This window comes from Notechis scutatus, chromosome 1 (genome assembly GCF_049901735.1).
Source record: "Notechis scutatus isolate UNSWTSFEM ecotype Mainland chromosome 1, rNotScu1.2, whole genome shotgun sequence".
NCBI lineage: Eukaryota > Metazoa > Chordata > Lepidosauria > Squamata > Elapidae > Notechis > Notechis scutatus.
Window position 1 is genome coordinate 155,244,344 of NC_142009.1, and position 17,611 is coordinate 155,261,954.

Consider the following 17,611-nt stretch of genomic DNA (forward strand, 5'->3'; position numbering starts at 1 on the left):
TGAGAGATCGATTAGCCCAAGGTCACTACCCCCTTTTTAAAAATATGAGTATTTGGCATGTTTGACTGTTTTATACTTTTCTTTTGCTATACACCACCATTTCTTGTGAGATACACCAAATTGGCTCTTTGCTATGTAATACTTTGGTCGCATTTCCTATTTTCTGTCTCTTTATACACTTACCTATAGCTCTTCAGTATATCTGCGTCAGAGAAAATTTAAACATCTGGATAATCCTTAAGCTTCCTAACTAAAATGGGAAAGATTTGGCCCTCAGGTGAAACTGTAGCTAAGGTCCCAAAAGATCCAGTTCTTTACAGGCAGGTATCCCAAGAAGAAGGAAACAGCTTTCCACAAACCAATAGGAAATAAAAGTATATGACTTTTAAATTAATAATAGTGTATGTTTTGTTACTTCTTTGGGGTAAGAAGCCATTTAGGTACACATTTTCTTTTCATGTATGGAAAAAAGGATTCTTCAGTTCTGCCTTCAACAATATTGAAAACATAAAGAGAACATCAGTACACGCATTAACAGACTATATAACTTTATTTGTTTATTTTGATTAGGCTAAGAGAAATTTGTACACTGAAATTTCAAAAAGACCTCAGGCATGCACATGAACCTTGTTAGAGGTTGTTCTACATAGCATTCTCTGTTTTTCCATAGGAATTTCCCCAAACATTTACAACCCATAGTTTTTTTTCTGTACATACAGCCTAAACCATAGCAACCTATGATTATGTCAAATTTACATTGTGCAAAATCAAACATAAGAATAGTGGTACAACAACAAAAAAAATGTAACAAGTATATTTCATTGTAAGACATTCAGATAGTTTTGGTCCTTCCATCCCAAACCATGTTGATTACTACAAAGATCACAACAATCAAATGGCTAGGCAGTGATCTATTACTTTTCTAAAATGAATCCGAAGTAAACTCATAAAAGATAATGTTAAGCCATATTACTAGAAGGCAGAAAATTCAAAATCAACCACCAAGTCCCTAAGAAAAGGCCTCATTAGATGAAAAGGGCCTTGCTAAAACAAACACAAAAAACAACCCCCCAAAACAAAAGGCCTGACCCATTTTTTTGGGAAAAAAATTCATTAAACGTTAAGTGATTCATTCTGACCAAAACAAACAAACAAAAACAACAACAATAAACAAACGTGGAAAATTTTATGAAGAGCAAAAACTGGGTGTTTTCATTTAAAAAAAATGTTTATAAAGTTTTATAAGAAGGACACAACCAGTGTATTCCACAAAGACAAATGTTTACACCCCAGCACACAGAAAAAAGGATGTTTTCAAAAAAGGTGCAATCCTCCCCAATTATTTACATATTTTTTTAATATAAATCCAGGGCTCCAGTATGTAAATAAATATACATTATTATGTATATCTTTCTAGTGCTGCTTACCAACAAATCACCTGAACTTGGATTTTTAATTAAAGCAAGATAATCCGTAGGTCACAGAAAAGAGCTAGGGGAAAAATTAATAGAAATTGTCCAATCCACTTCACTTTTAGTCTACCTTGCCTTGGCAAACTGTTGAAGGTGTCAACGTAGATGGGAACATCAACACCTTGGCATGCATGAAAGATAAGTCAGGAAGGCTAGAAATCACCTTGGCAGCTTCGTCGCTGAGTTGTTCTTCCTTTGGGGGTTTTCTATTAAAAAAAAGATTTAATATTTAATATAATTGGACTAAGTTACAGAAGAATGTTATTCAGAGAAATTCTTTCCATTGACAAATTCTATTTGCAGCACCTCTCAGTGGGGCAAAGCTCACTGCTGGTATTGCAACAAGGAAAATGATACAGCTCTTCACTCATTACCTTTTGAATACCATTCAGGGCTTTGTCTTGCTAAGTCAATCCTGCACATAACAAGTAAAGCCTGTGCAAGAGACTCAATTCCAGTTTAACTTTAAACAGATTCTGCACCCGCATACAAAATCTGAAATTGTTCTGATGACTAGAATTTCGTTCTGACATTCTGATTTCAACTGTATAAAGAATGTGTAGCTCTTGAGTCAACAGTTTCTTCACTGAAGATGATGTTTGCAGAAAGGACTCCCATCAACTAAGGATCCTAACTTCTGAAAACTATCGTTTATATGGAGAACCTTGATAGATAGGATGGGGTCTCCACTTCAAGAAATGTACAACGATAGGGCAACCAGGAAAAAAATCTCCTCCTCTACCCTGTTCAAGGAAATTATGGGCCATGATTGGGAGGGAGAGCTGGAAGAAGGGGGATTCTTCCTTTTGTGTAAATACAACTTTTCAAGTTCAACTGTTGCCAAGCTTGATAACAAGATCACTCTCTTGGTTTTTCAAGTCAGTCATATAACACTAATTTTATTGCTCTTCACTCTTCAAATAGAGCTGCATGAAGACCACACAGTCTGCTTAAACTCACCCTTAATTTTAAATTTATTTCCTACAGAGGTGGGTTTCACATCATTTAACAACCAGTTTGCCTAGTGCAGAACTGAAAATGTGAGCGAACGCAGGCAGACAAAAGTATAAATACACTTAACCCATTCCTTCAAGTGAAGAAGACAGTAAGTGTAATTACTGTAATTACTTGTGCACTTGAGCAGACACAAGTCCCTTCAGGTTACCTCAAGATATGCAACTGTACAATGTTCACAAAAATGAGCAAAACTTCTACGAATCTACTTAATTTAATCCCAAATGCATACATTTACTTAAGTACCATGAGATTTTGGTAGCCACAATTTAAGTCTGCATACTTTACTAACAATACAGACATAGCACTCCTCTTTTAAGAAAGGGATTCTTTCAAGTGGCAATACCAAAGTATAAATAAATTCCTGCAATACAAAAGTATATTTATATTCCTATTTGTTTAAAGCTATTTGCAGAGCCAAAATCTCACTAATGTTCTTCCTGCTTAAATTTTTGAAGGAGGAAGGTGAAAACTACATTATCTTTATTCATAATACTTTGTGCAGATTTTAATAGCTAATATTATTATTTGGAACAGTTTTAGGGGCATTTTTTAGATCTTTCTTATTTGCCTGCCAGTAACTTAAAAAACAAACGCAAGTATGTTTAATAAAACAGTGAGAAATAAGACAAAAATCGCTATTGAGGTAATACTTTTTTTAAAAAATCAAATAAAAGTTTACAAAATAAGCTCTGAGGTTTCCAAGAAGATTTCATCACGCAAAATAAAGAACAATGTAGTTGGTATTAAGCCAAATTGCACCAGACTCTGATCTTGTTGCTTGGGCCTTTTATCAAGGTTTCTTTGATAGAGTAGTTGTTGCCATAAAAAGGGAAAAACTGAGAACTGCATTATACTGTACTGGATAGTACAAATTAAAATCCATTTTTGTACAATCTTTCTGTCTAAAGATTGTTTTTAAATATTTAATATAATTTATACTGAGTCCTGAGAAGCTATTTTTTTCATAAATATATTGAAGGAAAAAGTAGCAGATCCTTCAATAGTTTTACATTTAAAAGTTCCATCAACTTCTCTATGAACTTTGCTTAAACCTTTTCCAGTTTAAATAAAAATCTTTTTGAATGATACATTAGGATATAATAAACCTCTCAAACTGGAGTAAGTGCATTCTCAAATTATCGGTAATAAGATTGCTATATATATTTGCAGTTAAGCTGAGAAATTTGGGTGCCAAAATGCATTAAAAATTGGGTTTGGCTTACCTGCAAGCAAGCTTCTCCTTAAGTATTTTCAGTAATACTTTTTAAAAGTGCCATCAGAAAGTACATATTTGTAGATAAACCAAAATACAGTGAAAAATGTGCTACCTGCGGATAAGCTAAGTGTGAAAATTAAAACATACAAAAATTTCAAGGATTGGCTTATCAGCAGATGGCACATTTTGTCATGGCATTTTGGTTAAAAATTTAAGAACTGGCTTATCCATGAAGGTTCTAACATACAAGTATATATGGTACATTACACAACAATCTTTGTTCCTCTCATATGCCTCCTTCATAAAATTCAGGTAATAAAAATATCAGAATAGTTGTTTTTATTTCATTTGATCCAGTTTTAACTTCCTCTCCAATTTTTCTGCCAAACACACTTTACTTGAATGACAAGTTTAACTTATTCAAAAGCTGGAACTTAGCCACAAAATAACACAACTTATTTTTCTCTATGTTTTTAAAGCAGTGGTCCCCAACCTTTTTTGTACCAGGGACCAGTTTCAAGCAGAAACACTCTTTCAAGGACCGGCCGGGGAGATTCTATTTTCCATTCCCAAAACTTTATGTTTACCCTACAACTAGCATTAAAGACACCTGACTGCAGTCTCTCTAGTTCTAGGTCTTGCCCAGCTGTGTAGCTACAAAATTTCATGCAGATGTTTCTCTTATCTCTGTTTGGTGAAAACAGGAATTGAATGAGGAGCATTTAGTCAGTGTGTTTTCCCTAGGAAGCTCCTGTAGTCCTTGTTTAGGATCATTCAGAGCTACGATGGACCTCTAACATCCAGCCCAGGAAGAAACTGCTTCAAAGAAGCCGGGTGGGGGTGTGGCTTTCCTGTCGCCGCAGCTCCTCCGAGCACCCGTTCACCCACCCCGCCCTCCCCAGCGGTTCAATCCAGTGCTCCGTTCTGCCTGCCTGCCTGCCTTGGTTTCTGGTTGTTTGGGAGCAGCTTCGGCTGAGAATAATAACTATTCGCCTCTTTTTATCAGCCGAAGCTTCTCCGAATCAACCAGAAACGAAGGCAGGCAGGCAGGCAGAACGGAGCACTGGATTGAACTGGCGCGCGGCAGGCGGGTGGGGGTGAACGGGCGCTCGGAGGAGCTGTGGCGACAGGAAAGCTCACCCCCGGCTTCTTTGAAGCAGTTTCTTCCTGGGCTGGTGGAGGAGCGAGAGAGCGACTGAGAGGAACGAGGCGGGAAGAAACCGAAGCCGCTGAGCCGGAGAGCAGGACAGGCTTTGGTTGCTTCCTCCCTCCCCTTCTTTCATTTGTGTCCTTGATCCCTGATCCCAGCAGCATTCACCGAAGGCGAAGAAAGCCGCCATTTTTTAATTTTTTTTTTCTTTGCGGCCCGGTACAGAGTGCTCCACGGCCCGGTACCGGTCCGCGGCCCGGTGGTTGGGGACCCCTGTTTTAAACCACCAAGCAAGATCACAACTTATTCCATATAAATACAGATATTTCTTTTTTAAATCTGCAAACTTTGCAATAACCTACCTACTCTTCCCAGCCAGTAAACATCTTCATGTAATAGCCGGGGTGGGAGTAAGGGGATTCTAATTCAACACACAAGATGGTAAACAATCAAGAACGTAGAAAGTGGATTTCATGAAATAGGTCAATTTCTTGGCTGCACTTCATCTAATCTGGCACCAATTTTTGGGAGTATAATATAATATGTGCCTTGTACATTTGGTTTTAGTCATTTTTAAAATTAATTCTGTATGCCACCAGTATGATGGATTTGATTTCAATCATGTTAATTTAAATTACTAATAAGGGAGATTTAATTTAATGGTTTAGATCTGTGCTTCTCAACCATGGCAACTTCAGGATATATGGAACTCCACAAGTCCACATATTTTAAAGGTGCCAAGGTTGAGACACTGACTTAAATTACAATTTACTGACTAGTTAGGAACCATCTGTAATCATTTCTAATAAAAGTGCATATTACTTTTTTAATATAGCTTTAATGCATTTTCTTCAATATTGAAAAGAACAATGCATTTTTATTTTTGGAATATACATAATAAATTGGAAAAAGAGCCAGGTTATGTTTCACCACAGAAAGAAAAAGAAAGAAAAGAAAGAAGATTCACCAAAGAAAGAAAAAACATATATCTGGAAAAGAACTACACATAGTTGACCACTACATATACCTTGGCCAATGGATCTCAATGGAAGGTAATACAATAAAGGAAATAAAGGAAATTGAACTAACTACTACGAAAAAAGTGTCCACGAAAGAGACTTACAACGAGATTGACAAAATCAGCAAGTAATGTGGGTTCAATTAGTAAAAGCAAGCTTAGGACCATATTGGTTGCTCCTAAGAGGCCTTCATCCTGAAGTGGATAGACAGTGGTTAAAATGATGATGATGACATATCACGTAAATCAATTAACCAGATTCTTTTCAGATATCCACTAAAAATGAGATGGCTTTATTCCCAAGACGCACTTCACTGACCAATAGGAAGTTGTGTGTGTATAAGAATACCAAAACTAGATTAATTCAGTTAATTAAACCTAGCAGAAGGGCAAGATGGAGCATGGTAGTCTGTTAGGCACATAGTATCATTGACCTATTATGATACAGCTTGGTGAACAAAAGTATGAATAAGCAGATGAAAAGATGATCAGGGCCATAATAGATCTCAAGAGAGGTCTTAAGAAAAACCACCCGAGGCCACAATGTGATAATTCTATTTTTGCTCAAGTACTCCATAGTAGTTTTGGGAAGCTTATCCAAAAAGCCCTGATCAGAGAAAAACTAACGGTTCTCATAAAAAGAAGAGTGTCACAATTGGTTCCCCAAACCTGTCATATACAGAAATTCTTTTAAAATCTTCAATAAGCAGGGATAGTTCTCAAAATGGTGATTCATTCAGGCTGCAAGGCCATATGTTTCTTAGCAAATAACGTTATTTTTAAGTACTTGACTGCCTTACAAAGAAGTATAGGTACTACATTCAAATTCAACCTAATGGGTCCTCCCCCTGCCCAGTGTGTTGTTTTAGCCTATTTTAACCAATAGGACAGTTCAGAACCAAAACTGGAGACTGCAGGGATGAGTTCTACGTACTTTTGGTTTCATCCTCTATCTTCCTTATCCCTTGCCTTTATATCTAGATCAAAAATGTCAAACTCACGCTGTCTTAGCAGCATCATGTGACGTATTGGAACTTTTTCCCCCTTCACTAAACCGGGTATGGGTGTGGCCAGCATGTGACGTATCCGGCCCATGAGCCGGGAGTTTGACAGCCCTGCTCTAGACACTTCCTGGCCCAAAACTATCTCATTATTTCAAATTCTCTATTCACTCTTTCTTAGTATCTACTCAACATTCATGATTATTTCTTTGAAACTATAGCCTGAAAAGAAAATTAAACTTAACAAAACTTTTAAAGTATTATTTAATTTATAAATATAATTTTAATCCTATTTAATTACATTTAATTTAATCAATAATTTCAGTTATTCTACACCCATCAGCTTTATTCATTGCATTATTGCTACAAGCTGAAATATACTCTGACATTTTTGGACCTTGAAAAATAATCTGACAAAAAGAAAAATATTTCAGCACCAGCTATTTCTTTGGTTCCACACAGTTTAATATCTCTTCTTTAACTTTCTTTGTCCTAATCAAACAAATAACCATAGACAAGCAGCAGGGCTCTGTCAGTACTGTCAGTAAATTTATCTAACTAAAATCATGTATATATTTTAACATTAAATAAAAAAAACCAGAAGAGCACTTTTGGAAACGGACGTGTAAAAATGAAGGAGTCTTCTCAGTTTTTTAGTGGTTTCATCTAAACATTCTTGGATTGCCTCCAACAAACAAGACATAGTTAAATCTTTGCTAATAGTGAAATTTTTCTTTGATTTGGCAACGTGAAGTTAATATAAAAAAGATGTATAAGGGGAGACATACTCATGTCCAATTCCCATCATCTGAATTATTTTCTTTTGATCTTTCAATTTGCTCTTTTTTTCAAACAAAAACCATCCGAGGCATTCTGATATTGCTGATAGTTTCTTTCAAAAGGGTATTAAAATCTTGAAGGACAAGAACACAAAAGAAATAAAGGCATTGTGACACATACATTTCGTTGTTGCTGTTAGGTATGCTGTTGAGAAATAATTACAGTGAATTCATAAATTATTCAGACCTCCTTCACTTTTGTCAATTTTGTTATGCTACAGTTGTTGAAATTCTTTTTTTCCTCATTAAGTTATACTCAGTAACCTCATAATGACAAAGTGAAAACAGAATTTTAGAAATGTCTGTAAATTTATTAAAAATAAAACTGAAACATCACATTGGCATACGTGTTCAGACTCTTTGCAACAACACTTTAAATTTAGCTCAGGTGCCTCCCCTTTCTCTTGATTGCTGCTGACATGTTTCTACACCCTGAGTGGAGTTGACCTGTAATAAATTAAATTGATTGGATGTGATTTGGAAAGGCACACACCTCTCTATAGAAGGCCTCACAGCTGACAATGCATACTGTAGCAGAGCAAAAGCCATGAGGTCAAAGGAACTGCCTGCAGAGCTCAGAGATAAGATTATTGCAAGGCATAGATCTGGGGAAAGCTACAATAAAATTTCTGCTGCACTGAAGGTTCTTAAGACTACAGTGGCCTCCATAATTTTCAAATAGAAGAAGTTTGGCACAACCAGGACTCTTCCAAGAACTGGTTTCCTAGTCAAAACTAAGCAATTGGGGGAGAAGGGCCTTAGTAAGAGAAGTGGCCAAGAACCCAATGATCATTTTGACTGAGCTCCAGAGATCCTGTTTGAAGATGGGACAGAGTTCCTGAACAACCATCACTGCAGCCTCCACTGATCTGGGCTTTATGGTAGATGGAAAGAAGCCAAATAGACGGAAGTCTTTTCTCAGTCCAAAACATATGAAAGCCCACTTGGATTTTGCAAAAAAGCATCTGAATGACTCTCAGACTGAGGAACACGATTCTCTGGTCTGATGAAACCAAGATTGAACTGTTTGGCCTCAATTCTAAAAGTTATGTCTGGAGGAAACCAGGCATCACTCATCACCTGCCCAATTTCATCCCAAGATATTGGCAGCATCCCACTGGTGGTGGCAGAATCATGCTGTGGGGGTGTTTTTCAGCAGCAAGGACTTGTCAGGGTCGAGGAAAAGCTGAATGGACTAAAGTGCAGGGATATCCTCAATGAAAACCTGTTCCACAGCACTGAGGACCTCAGACTGGGCCGAAGGTTCACTTTCAAACATGACAACGATTCTAAGCACACAGCCAAGACAACACCAGAGTGGTTTAAGGACAACTCTGTGAATGTCCTAGAGTGGCCCAGCTACAACCCTGACCTGAACCCTAATGAACATCTCTGAAAATAGACTTGAAAATGGCTGTCCACTGAAGATCACCATCCAACCTGACCGAGCTTGAGAGGAAGAATGGCAGCAAATCCCTCAATCCAATGTGCAAACTTGTCGCATCATACCCAAAAGGACTTGAGGCTATAATTGCTGCTAAAGATGCTTCAACAAAGTACTGAGTGAAGGGTCTTATGCCAATGTGATATTTCAGTTTTGTTTTCTTTTTAATAAATGTACACACATTTCTAAAATTCTGTTTTCAATTTGTCATTATGGGGCACTGTGTGCAGATTAATGAGAAAAAAAATTGAATTTCAACAACTGTAGAATCAGGCTGCATCAGAGGTGGTATTCAGCAGGTTCTGACCAGTTCTCCAGAACTGGTAGCGGAAATGTTGAGTAGTTTGGAGAACCGGCAAATATCACCTCTGCCTGGAGATTTTACAGTATCCTTCCCCTGCCACGCCCACCAAGCCAGGCCCACAGAACTGCTAGTAAAAAAAAAAAAATGAATTCCACCTCTGGGCTGCATCATAACAAAACTGACAAAAGTGAAGGGGGTCTGAATACTTTCTGAATGCATTGTAAATTTCCATCAGTTGATGATGGTGTTAATTCATCTGCAGCTTCATTTGCCTTATTCACTGGCTGACAGAATACATGTGATACACCATGCTCACACAAATGAGAAACTGACAAAGTAGCTCTCATGTTATTACATGTATACTGTGTTTCTAGATTACCACTGCTGTAGATACAGACAGAATAATCTATTTTGTTGGACTTTCCAAGACTTGTTATTGTTAAATATAAAAAATACTTAAATATTATCCAAATGATCATGGCACAGCAGAAACTTATGCATCTAATGCTGACCTACCATGATTCCTCTTGCACATTTTTGAACAGTTCCCTTAAGTGTTGCATCTCACATTCAGAAATTAATCAACTTTGCCATTTCAGCAGCTGATTAAAAAAACATACTGTTTTCTAGGGCTTCTATTTGATACTGCATTTTCAGACCCAAATGATCAATGTCTTCAACTTAGCAGCAGTTTAAGCCAGACAGATCTTGAATCAATATTTCTTTATGTAACATGTCTTTCAACAGAACTAGTCAATAAGTGGCAGGGTTTAATGACTGGTTAGAAAGACATCAAAGAAAGTCAAAACTGTATTTTCTGCTTAACTCTGTTGCTCAGAAAAAGGCTGAAAACTACTTTTTAAAAAGAATATTTGACTATTAGAAGTTTGGTAAAGAATACTGAAGTCAGAACTAAAGCTAATTAGGGTCATTGGCTGAAATTTGTGTTAGAACTTTATTTTATTTTAGAACTAAAATACTAAGAACTGGTTTTGTATTGTTTTTTTTTTAACTAAACACATATTTATGCTTAGTTGCATAGCAAACATACATTCCATACAATTATATAAAAGTTAAATGACAATTCTGCCAAAGATAAGCTCTTCCAGATAAATTCATGGTCTAATGATCACCATATATTTGCAAACTGAAGTAAATGGCATGTTATATTTTATCAAATGATTAACATTACTGATACATGGGAAGTTTGATTCTGTTGAGTAAGTTATCTTATAATAAATGCCAGCAAATAATTATCCTTTTTAGTCTGGTCTTGAAGAATCAGTCTCCTGTATCTCCCTTTTCTATCTCTCCTCTGCCTTTTTCTAAGGGTATCTGTATGTATGTTGGAAGCAGAGGTGGTATTCAGCAGGTTCTGACCAGTTCTGGAGAACCGGTAGCGGAAATTTTGAGTAGTTCAGAGAACCGGCAAATACCACCTCTGACTGGAGATTTTACAGTATCCTTCCCCTGCCAGGCCCATCAAGCCACGCCTACAGAACCAGTAGTAAAAAAATTTGAATCCCACCACTGGTTGGAAGGTACGTGAATGTGGAGGGAGAGGGATTCTGAGCCTGCGGGTTTTGACTGCATCTTGTTAAATTGTTGGGAGAAAACAATTATCTCTCAAATATGATAAAATGCAGGAAATGGAACATAATGTGCTAAATGTGACTTGTAAAGTATTCACTACAATTTTAATCCAACCTTTCTGCCTTTATGGCAATCCACAATGAAATACAAAATGGCAAAAATAAAGCAAGCACCCTTATCTTACCAGAGCTGTTACGTGCAAGAAGCTGATTTGTAAGGCGGCTATACTTGGTCTCTCTAGAATTATTTTTCCTTCTGTTCAATTATGACTTATTCTTGAGACTGCCTTGACAATCTCTGCAGCTTTCTTGGCAAGGTTGTTCAGAAATAGTTTATCATTGCTTGCTTTCTAGAGCTGAGTGTGTGTGACTGGGCCAAAGCTGGCTTTGTGCCTAAGGCAAGACTAGAACTCATGATCTCCCAATTTCTAGCTTGATGCTTTAACTACACCAAAATGGCTCTTCCACCTACAGTAGTTTGCAATATAAAAGTGGGTTGGGAGGGAGAAAAAGTACCTAATATTTAGGTTTTAGCTAGCGTAATGATTATGAAAACAAATTATGTTTCCTCTAAAATGAAACAAACGTATTGGTATCTCACATACTGTACATTCCTTTTGTAGCATGAGCAACCCTGGCTTTAATTCATCACAGTTCCAAGCCAAATATCAAATTATCAGGAATGCTGCTCTGAGACATGTTTTTTCTCCTGATCCTTGAAACATACTGAATTGTATTTTTTTTTCTCTTTCAGCAGCATTTGATTTAAATGCTAAACGTTAATTTTAAATGAATATTTCTTCCCCAACTAGGAATTCTGGAAATGTGTATATTATTCTAGCTACCCCAAGTTACAGGAAGACCGTCCATACACTATGCAGCTTCCAATTTTCTTTTACAATTCTTCTTCTACAACAAGCAGAATCTAACAAATGTTAACTCTTTGTGGCTGTTCAATTGTAAATTTATGGGTAGGAATAGGTTAAACAATAGAACATAAGATCATGCTCACAGGTAGGTACAATGTACTAATTCTTATAACTGGAAGGAACCATTTGTTTAAATTGTAGTTATTTTATACTCAGATGGCTCCCCGCTTTATTTCCTACTATTTCTTTCAACTACCTAGCTATGCTTAGGGGAGAGCTCCACTGAATGTCAGAAATTAAGCAGGGTCGTATCTTGATACCGTAGTATCTGGATGGGACACACTTAGGGACTACCGGAACTGCAGGCTACGCTGAGAGGTAAAAAAAAAATCCCAAAAGGGGCTATGGCAAATCACTTCCATACTGTTGCCAAGATAACTACAGAGGTATGGATGTGAAGTCACACACTTGGAGACCTTATCTCTTATGTCTGAACATAGCTTTATTTTGAACCATTATTATTTGCTCTGTAACATTTTAAAAACTACCTAAATGACTATATGAAGTGTAATTTTAATGAAAAATATTGTTTAAGAGCAATAAGTTTAAGAGCAAAATTCAGGCAACCTAGAGCAGATTTGTGAATGTTAGTCCAAATGCAGAGAGAACCCACGTTATAAATAATTGACAAAAAATAGTATGCAACTAAAGCTGCTTTTGGATACCATCTATCATCTATATCAGGGGTGTCCAACCTTGGCAACTTTAAGACTTGTGGACTTCAACTCCCAGAATTCCTCAGCCAGCTTAGGAATTCTGGGAGTTGAAGTCCACAAGTCTTAAAGTTGCCAAGGTTGGACACCCCTGATCTATATGTTCTAGTAATAGTAATGAAGTCAAGGAATGGTCTGAATGCAAGAAAAGCTAAAGGCTTTAACGTTATCTAAAAAACAAACAGTGAACTATGTGTTGGAAGGGAAACTTTCCTGTATTTATAAAAAACAAAGTTTAAAATAATCCCAAATCATTGAGGCTTAGCACTCCCCCTAGTGGCACAATATTAAAGTAACTTTAGGTTAGCCCAGCTTTCTTCTGTTTGGTGGTCTCTAGTCATCAGGTTGTATTTCACACTGGCTAGATAATAACAGCCCAAATCATCCAGATGTGTTGGAGATGAGAGAAGGCTATTTTATATAGTAGCAATTTAGAATGCTTGAGTTGCTAAGGAAACAGGAATACATTTCTTGTGAGGGATGAATTTTATACTTCTGGGATGAACATATCCTTATTTTACATGCAGTAATTGTGGACAGAATATAATCCTGCAATTAAATGCAAGAATTCCAGCAATTAACAAGAAAAAAATTGCAGCCCTCTTCTTTTTGTCATTTTCTACTTTTATTTTGCACAGCAGCACTAGCCATATTGTTATGATTTATATTCTCTTAAAAATCAAATACTTAAGCTTTATACAAATTTCAAATGGAAATCTTTGCAGCATACCAGAAAACTGACCGACTAGAAGCATGGTCAGGCACTCCCAGGACAATTTATACACTATAATGCAACACACACACACACAGTTAGTATAGAGATACGAGAAAATCAATTGTACAAAGCAATGTGAAGTGCTAATAGGGGTGTGAAAAACAGTCTGCGCATGAACTGTGTTGAGCTTCAAATGGCTGTTTCAAGCATTTCATAAGAGGAACACAAGCATCCGGGTTCAACCTAAGCTGCTTCCAGTTTTCACTGCTGTTCTGGGCAATGTAAATGGAGTGCTGTCCAGCCTCTTCCACCCAACAACTGACTTTTTTTGCTTGGATCAATACAGCAACCAGGACAAATCAGTGTCAGGGATCAGCAGTTATAATTTTAGGCTTAGATTAGAAAAATCCAGTTTTAATTCTTCATTTGAGCACCAAGCTCACTGGGTTAGGGTTAGGGTTAGCCCTTCTCTCTCAGCCCAACCAACTTCAAGAGGCAGTTATGGAATAGTAGAAGGAAGCGGAAGACCTTTAACCAGCACATGGCCCAGTGAGTCATTTTGGATTTGAATGTCATCAGGAGAGACAGAAAGGACCAGGAAGGCTCCTGCAAAGGACTAGCAATTACATTAGATTGTGAGTCACTCCTGCTGCCTTGGGATTTATAGTTTAAATTGCTCTGAATGGAATGTTCAGAAAGGCAGGGGACAGATTTAATAATAAGGCCACATTTTTTTCATTCTGGCATCTTTCACAGTTCCTGAACAGCTGTAATCAGTGGTGCATTTCAAACATTTTTACCACCGGTTTGGTAAGTGTGGCTCGGTGGGCGCACTTTGCATGCCCGCACACACTTTGCGCATGCAAGCACGCCAAACATGCACTTTGTGCAGGCGCAGAGGCTTTCTGACTCGCCTCCTGCAGTCCTGCACTCTCCCTTTAGCTTCAGCAGCTGACGCGCGGCAATCTGCTGTGCCGCGCAAAGCAGCTGCGCTTCAAAAGCGGGGAATAAAGGTTAGTATGGAAGCCTGGGTGGGCCAAACAGCAGCTCCTCAGAGAGAACCGGCTTGGTAGAACCGGGCTGAACCGGTAGAATACCACCACTGGCTTTAATGATAACTGGGAGACAGGAGGAGGAACCTCAGCCTGTCTGATAAACTAGAGTCTGAAAGAGGGAGGAAGGGTGGCAAAAGTATCCCAGCCCTCCTTAACTTCTTGAAAGTAAAAGCGAGGGATAGAAGGAGGACTTGCAGCCTTGCAAGATTCTATTAATATAAGCATACAATGAAGATAGAACGAGTGTTCCTGGTGGTACTTCTCACAAAAACAACAACAGCACATCAGTGATATTCCTGTTAGCTGAATATCCCAAACAGTATTATCACTGTAATTGTATCTTTTATTTATCAAACGAGTTTGCTGCCCATCTCACCAAAGGTGATATTTTCATAGCCTCCCTACCTTCAGCTCCACTCCCATACTCTATTTATATAGCCATTGATGAGGTTGCTGGGTCCTAGTTACTGACCCAGATCTAATAACTGCAGTACACTAGCTGTGAGGCCTCGCTCCACATTGTATACACAGTGCATTAAGTGTTGCTCTGACTCCCAAATCATAACCTAGGCGGAAATGGGAGTGTATGCTACTTCCAGTATTATAAAGTCATTGTCTACTTTTCTGGAACATAGACTGCGGTTCTTTTTTCAGTAAAAAGAATTAACTGTTATAGTTGATGTAGCAGGTTTACGGGAAGGTGTCAAGCAAAGGAAAAACTGAATATATGCCCATGCACTATTATGTGTTCTAATTCAATGTAAGTGTTGGACACACTTTAAAGCAGGGGTCCCTAACCTCTGGGCTGTGGCCCACTACCAAGCCATTTGCATGGGTGCGCACTGGCCCACTGCTCACACAAGTCGAGCTGCCCTTGTGTGTACCAGCCCACCACTTGCACAAGGTTGCATGCATGTGCTCGCCTGCCTGCTGCCCACACGACCCAGTTCCCCTCTCCGCCCCAGCTGGGGCCACCAAGCCTCAAGCAATGAAGACCACTGCTTTAAAGAGTATTGTTACTGTTTTGGTTTAGTTGTCTTATTGAGTGTGACCATATTTGTGTGTGTAAATGATATTCAAATTTAGATTATCTTTAGAAATGAGGTGAGACTGTTATCTTCAAAGGCAAACTGTAAGTTCCACAATCTATAGGATATAAGAACATGCATAAGAGATATACCCCTCTCCCCTATCAATCTAACATCATAATGTTGTTTCAGAAAGTTTTCAGTGTTGCTCTGGATAGTTGATTGAATGTTGAGTATTTTGGGTTTTAAAATATATGTACTACCGTGTTTCTCCAACAATAAGCCCCCCCCAATAGGAAGACCCAGCAGGTTTTCTAGGCATAAAATGAAATTAAGCCCCTCCCCCCAAATTTAGACCTAGTTTAAAACATGCGAAATTGGGGGCGGAAGGCGGGGGGGAACTTGCCATTAGGAGTACCCTGTGGGCAGCTACACCTCACCATCAGCCGCTCCTAACAGCCAATCATGGTGGAGCAAGGAGGGCTCCCTTACCCTTCCCTTACCCGGGTCAGCAGGAGGGCGGCGTCAGCGTGGATGTCTGGCAGCGTTTCAGCCGCTTCTCAGGCCTCCGTAGCTTCCACGGTTCCCACCGGTGCTGGCGCCTCTCTCGCCAGCGTTGTCTCCAACAACAGCATCTGAGTCACTCCCGCTTTCCCCCCGTTCCCGTAACAACAGGGGAAAAAAAAACATTTTGAGGTACCTGGGAGCGCCGCGCGCTGCATTTTGGTTTAATCCCGAGAGGCTGGGTGGGCGTGAGAAGAGCCGAGCGAGCGTCTCTGCTGCTGCTAACCTTGGTGCTCCATCCTTGGGCTCTGCAAGTTTGCAAAAGCCCCGGTGCGCAGCCCGTTCCTGCATTCCAAGCGCCCAGGCCGAGCTGCAGCTGTCCCTCTCTCACCAGCGCCGTCTCCAACAACAGCGGCAGCAGTGGCAGGAACCGTGGAAGCGTTTCAGCCGCTTTTCGGGTGGGGGAGCCACCTCCGTAACTTCCACGGTTCCCACCACTGCTGCCGCTGTTGTTGGAGACGGCGCTGGCGAGAGGGACAGCTGCAGCTCGGCCTGGGCGCTTGGAATGCAGGAACGGGCTGAGCACCGGACTTTGCAAACTTGCAGAGCCCAAGGCTGGAGCACCAAGGGTAGCAGCAGCAGAGACGCCACTGGCTCTTCTCATGCCCACCCAGCCGCTCGGGTTAAACCAAAATGCAGCGCGGGCGCTCCCAGGTACCTAAAAAAAAATTTCCCTGTTGTTATGGGGATGGGGGGAAAGCGGGAGCGACTCAGATGCTGTTGTTGGAGACGGCGCTGGTGCGCGGGGAGGAAGAAATTAATTCACCCCCGAAAAGACGTCCTAGCCATTTTTTCGGGGCTCAAAAAAAAATAAGGCCCGGCTTTATTTTGTGAGAAACACAGTAGCATCCTGATTGTCAAGCACACTGAATCAAAAACACTGAATCAAAAACTATAAACATCCAATTACTAGTTGGCAAAAATAAAGAGTACAGCGAGACTCAGAACAAATAGATTTTTGCACCTCAAATCTGATGATGTTACTGTACGTTAAAAGACATTCTGCTGATTTGCTTGGCCTGGATTGCTGAACTTTCAGGTTTTACTGCACCCTGTGCACTCCCTTGTTAAGGCTTCAAAAGAAAATTAATAATTTTAAGGCTACGGTAGTTGAATTGAGTTGTTGAAATTTGGTGAGAATTTCTCCCTTTTCCTGGATTTTCAGAATATAATTACATCTGATATAGCTTTTCATGATTGGGATGTATTTTTTGTTTACTTTAGACACCATGGGTTATTGGTAGTAGCTATATCTTTAATCCTTGTTCATCACTCAGTTGTGAGATGGGCAATCCATCAAATTTACAAAATATATCAGCACTCAAGAATCATTAAATGTCATTAGTCAATGAAATTTACCTTGCCGATGTACTTGCTTTCTCTACCGTAGACATTAGCTTTGCAAATGCATCAGTCACTTTACTGGTGGTTTTGGAAGTTTCTAGCTTGGAAGTTGTCAATTCATACAACTCTGGATCGACACCTTATAGCGCAAAATTATAATTAGTAGCAGATAGCAGAAATTGTTTGCGTATAATCTCAGTTAAGAAATTT

General features: G+C 39.0%; 1 protein-coding gene across 6 annotated transcripts in view; it reads right to left on the reverse strand.

Moving 5' to 3' along the window:
• Window positions 1-531: 531 nt before the first annotated feature.
• Window positions 532-17,611, reverse strand: part of AFTPH (aftiphilin) — a 42,015-nt gene continuing 24,935 nt past the window's right edge. For all 6 annotated transcript variants that reach the window (XM_026668445.2, XM_087949114.1, XM_026668446.2 and 3 more), the window contains 2 exons: window positions 17,417-17,540; window positions 532-1,678 (listed from right to left, as the gene is read on the reverse strand). In XM_026668445.2, coding sequence (XP_026524230.2) covers window positions 1,534-1,678; window positions 17,417-17,540 — 269 coding nt within the window. In that variant the 3' untranslated portion in view covers window positions 532-1,533. The remainder of the gene's footprint in view (window positions 1,679-17,416; window positions 17,541-17,611) is intronic.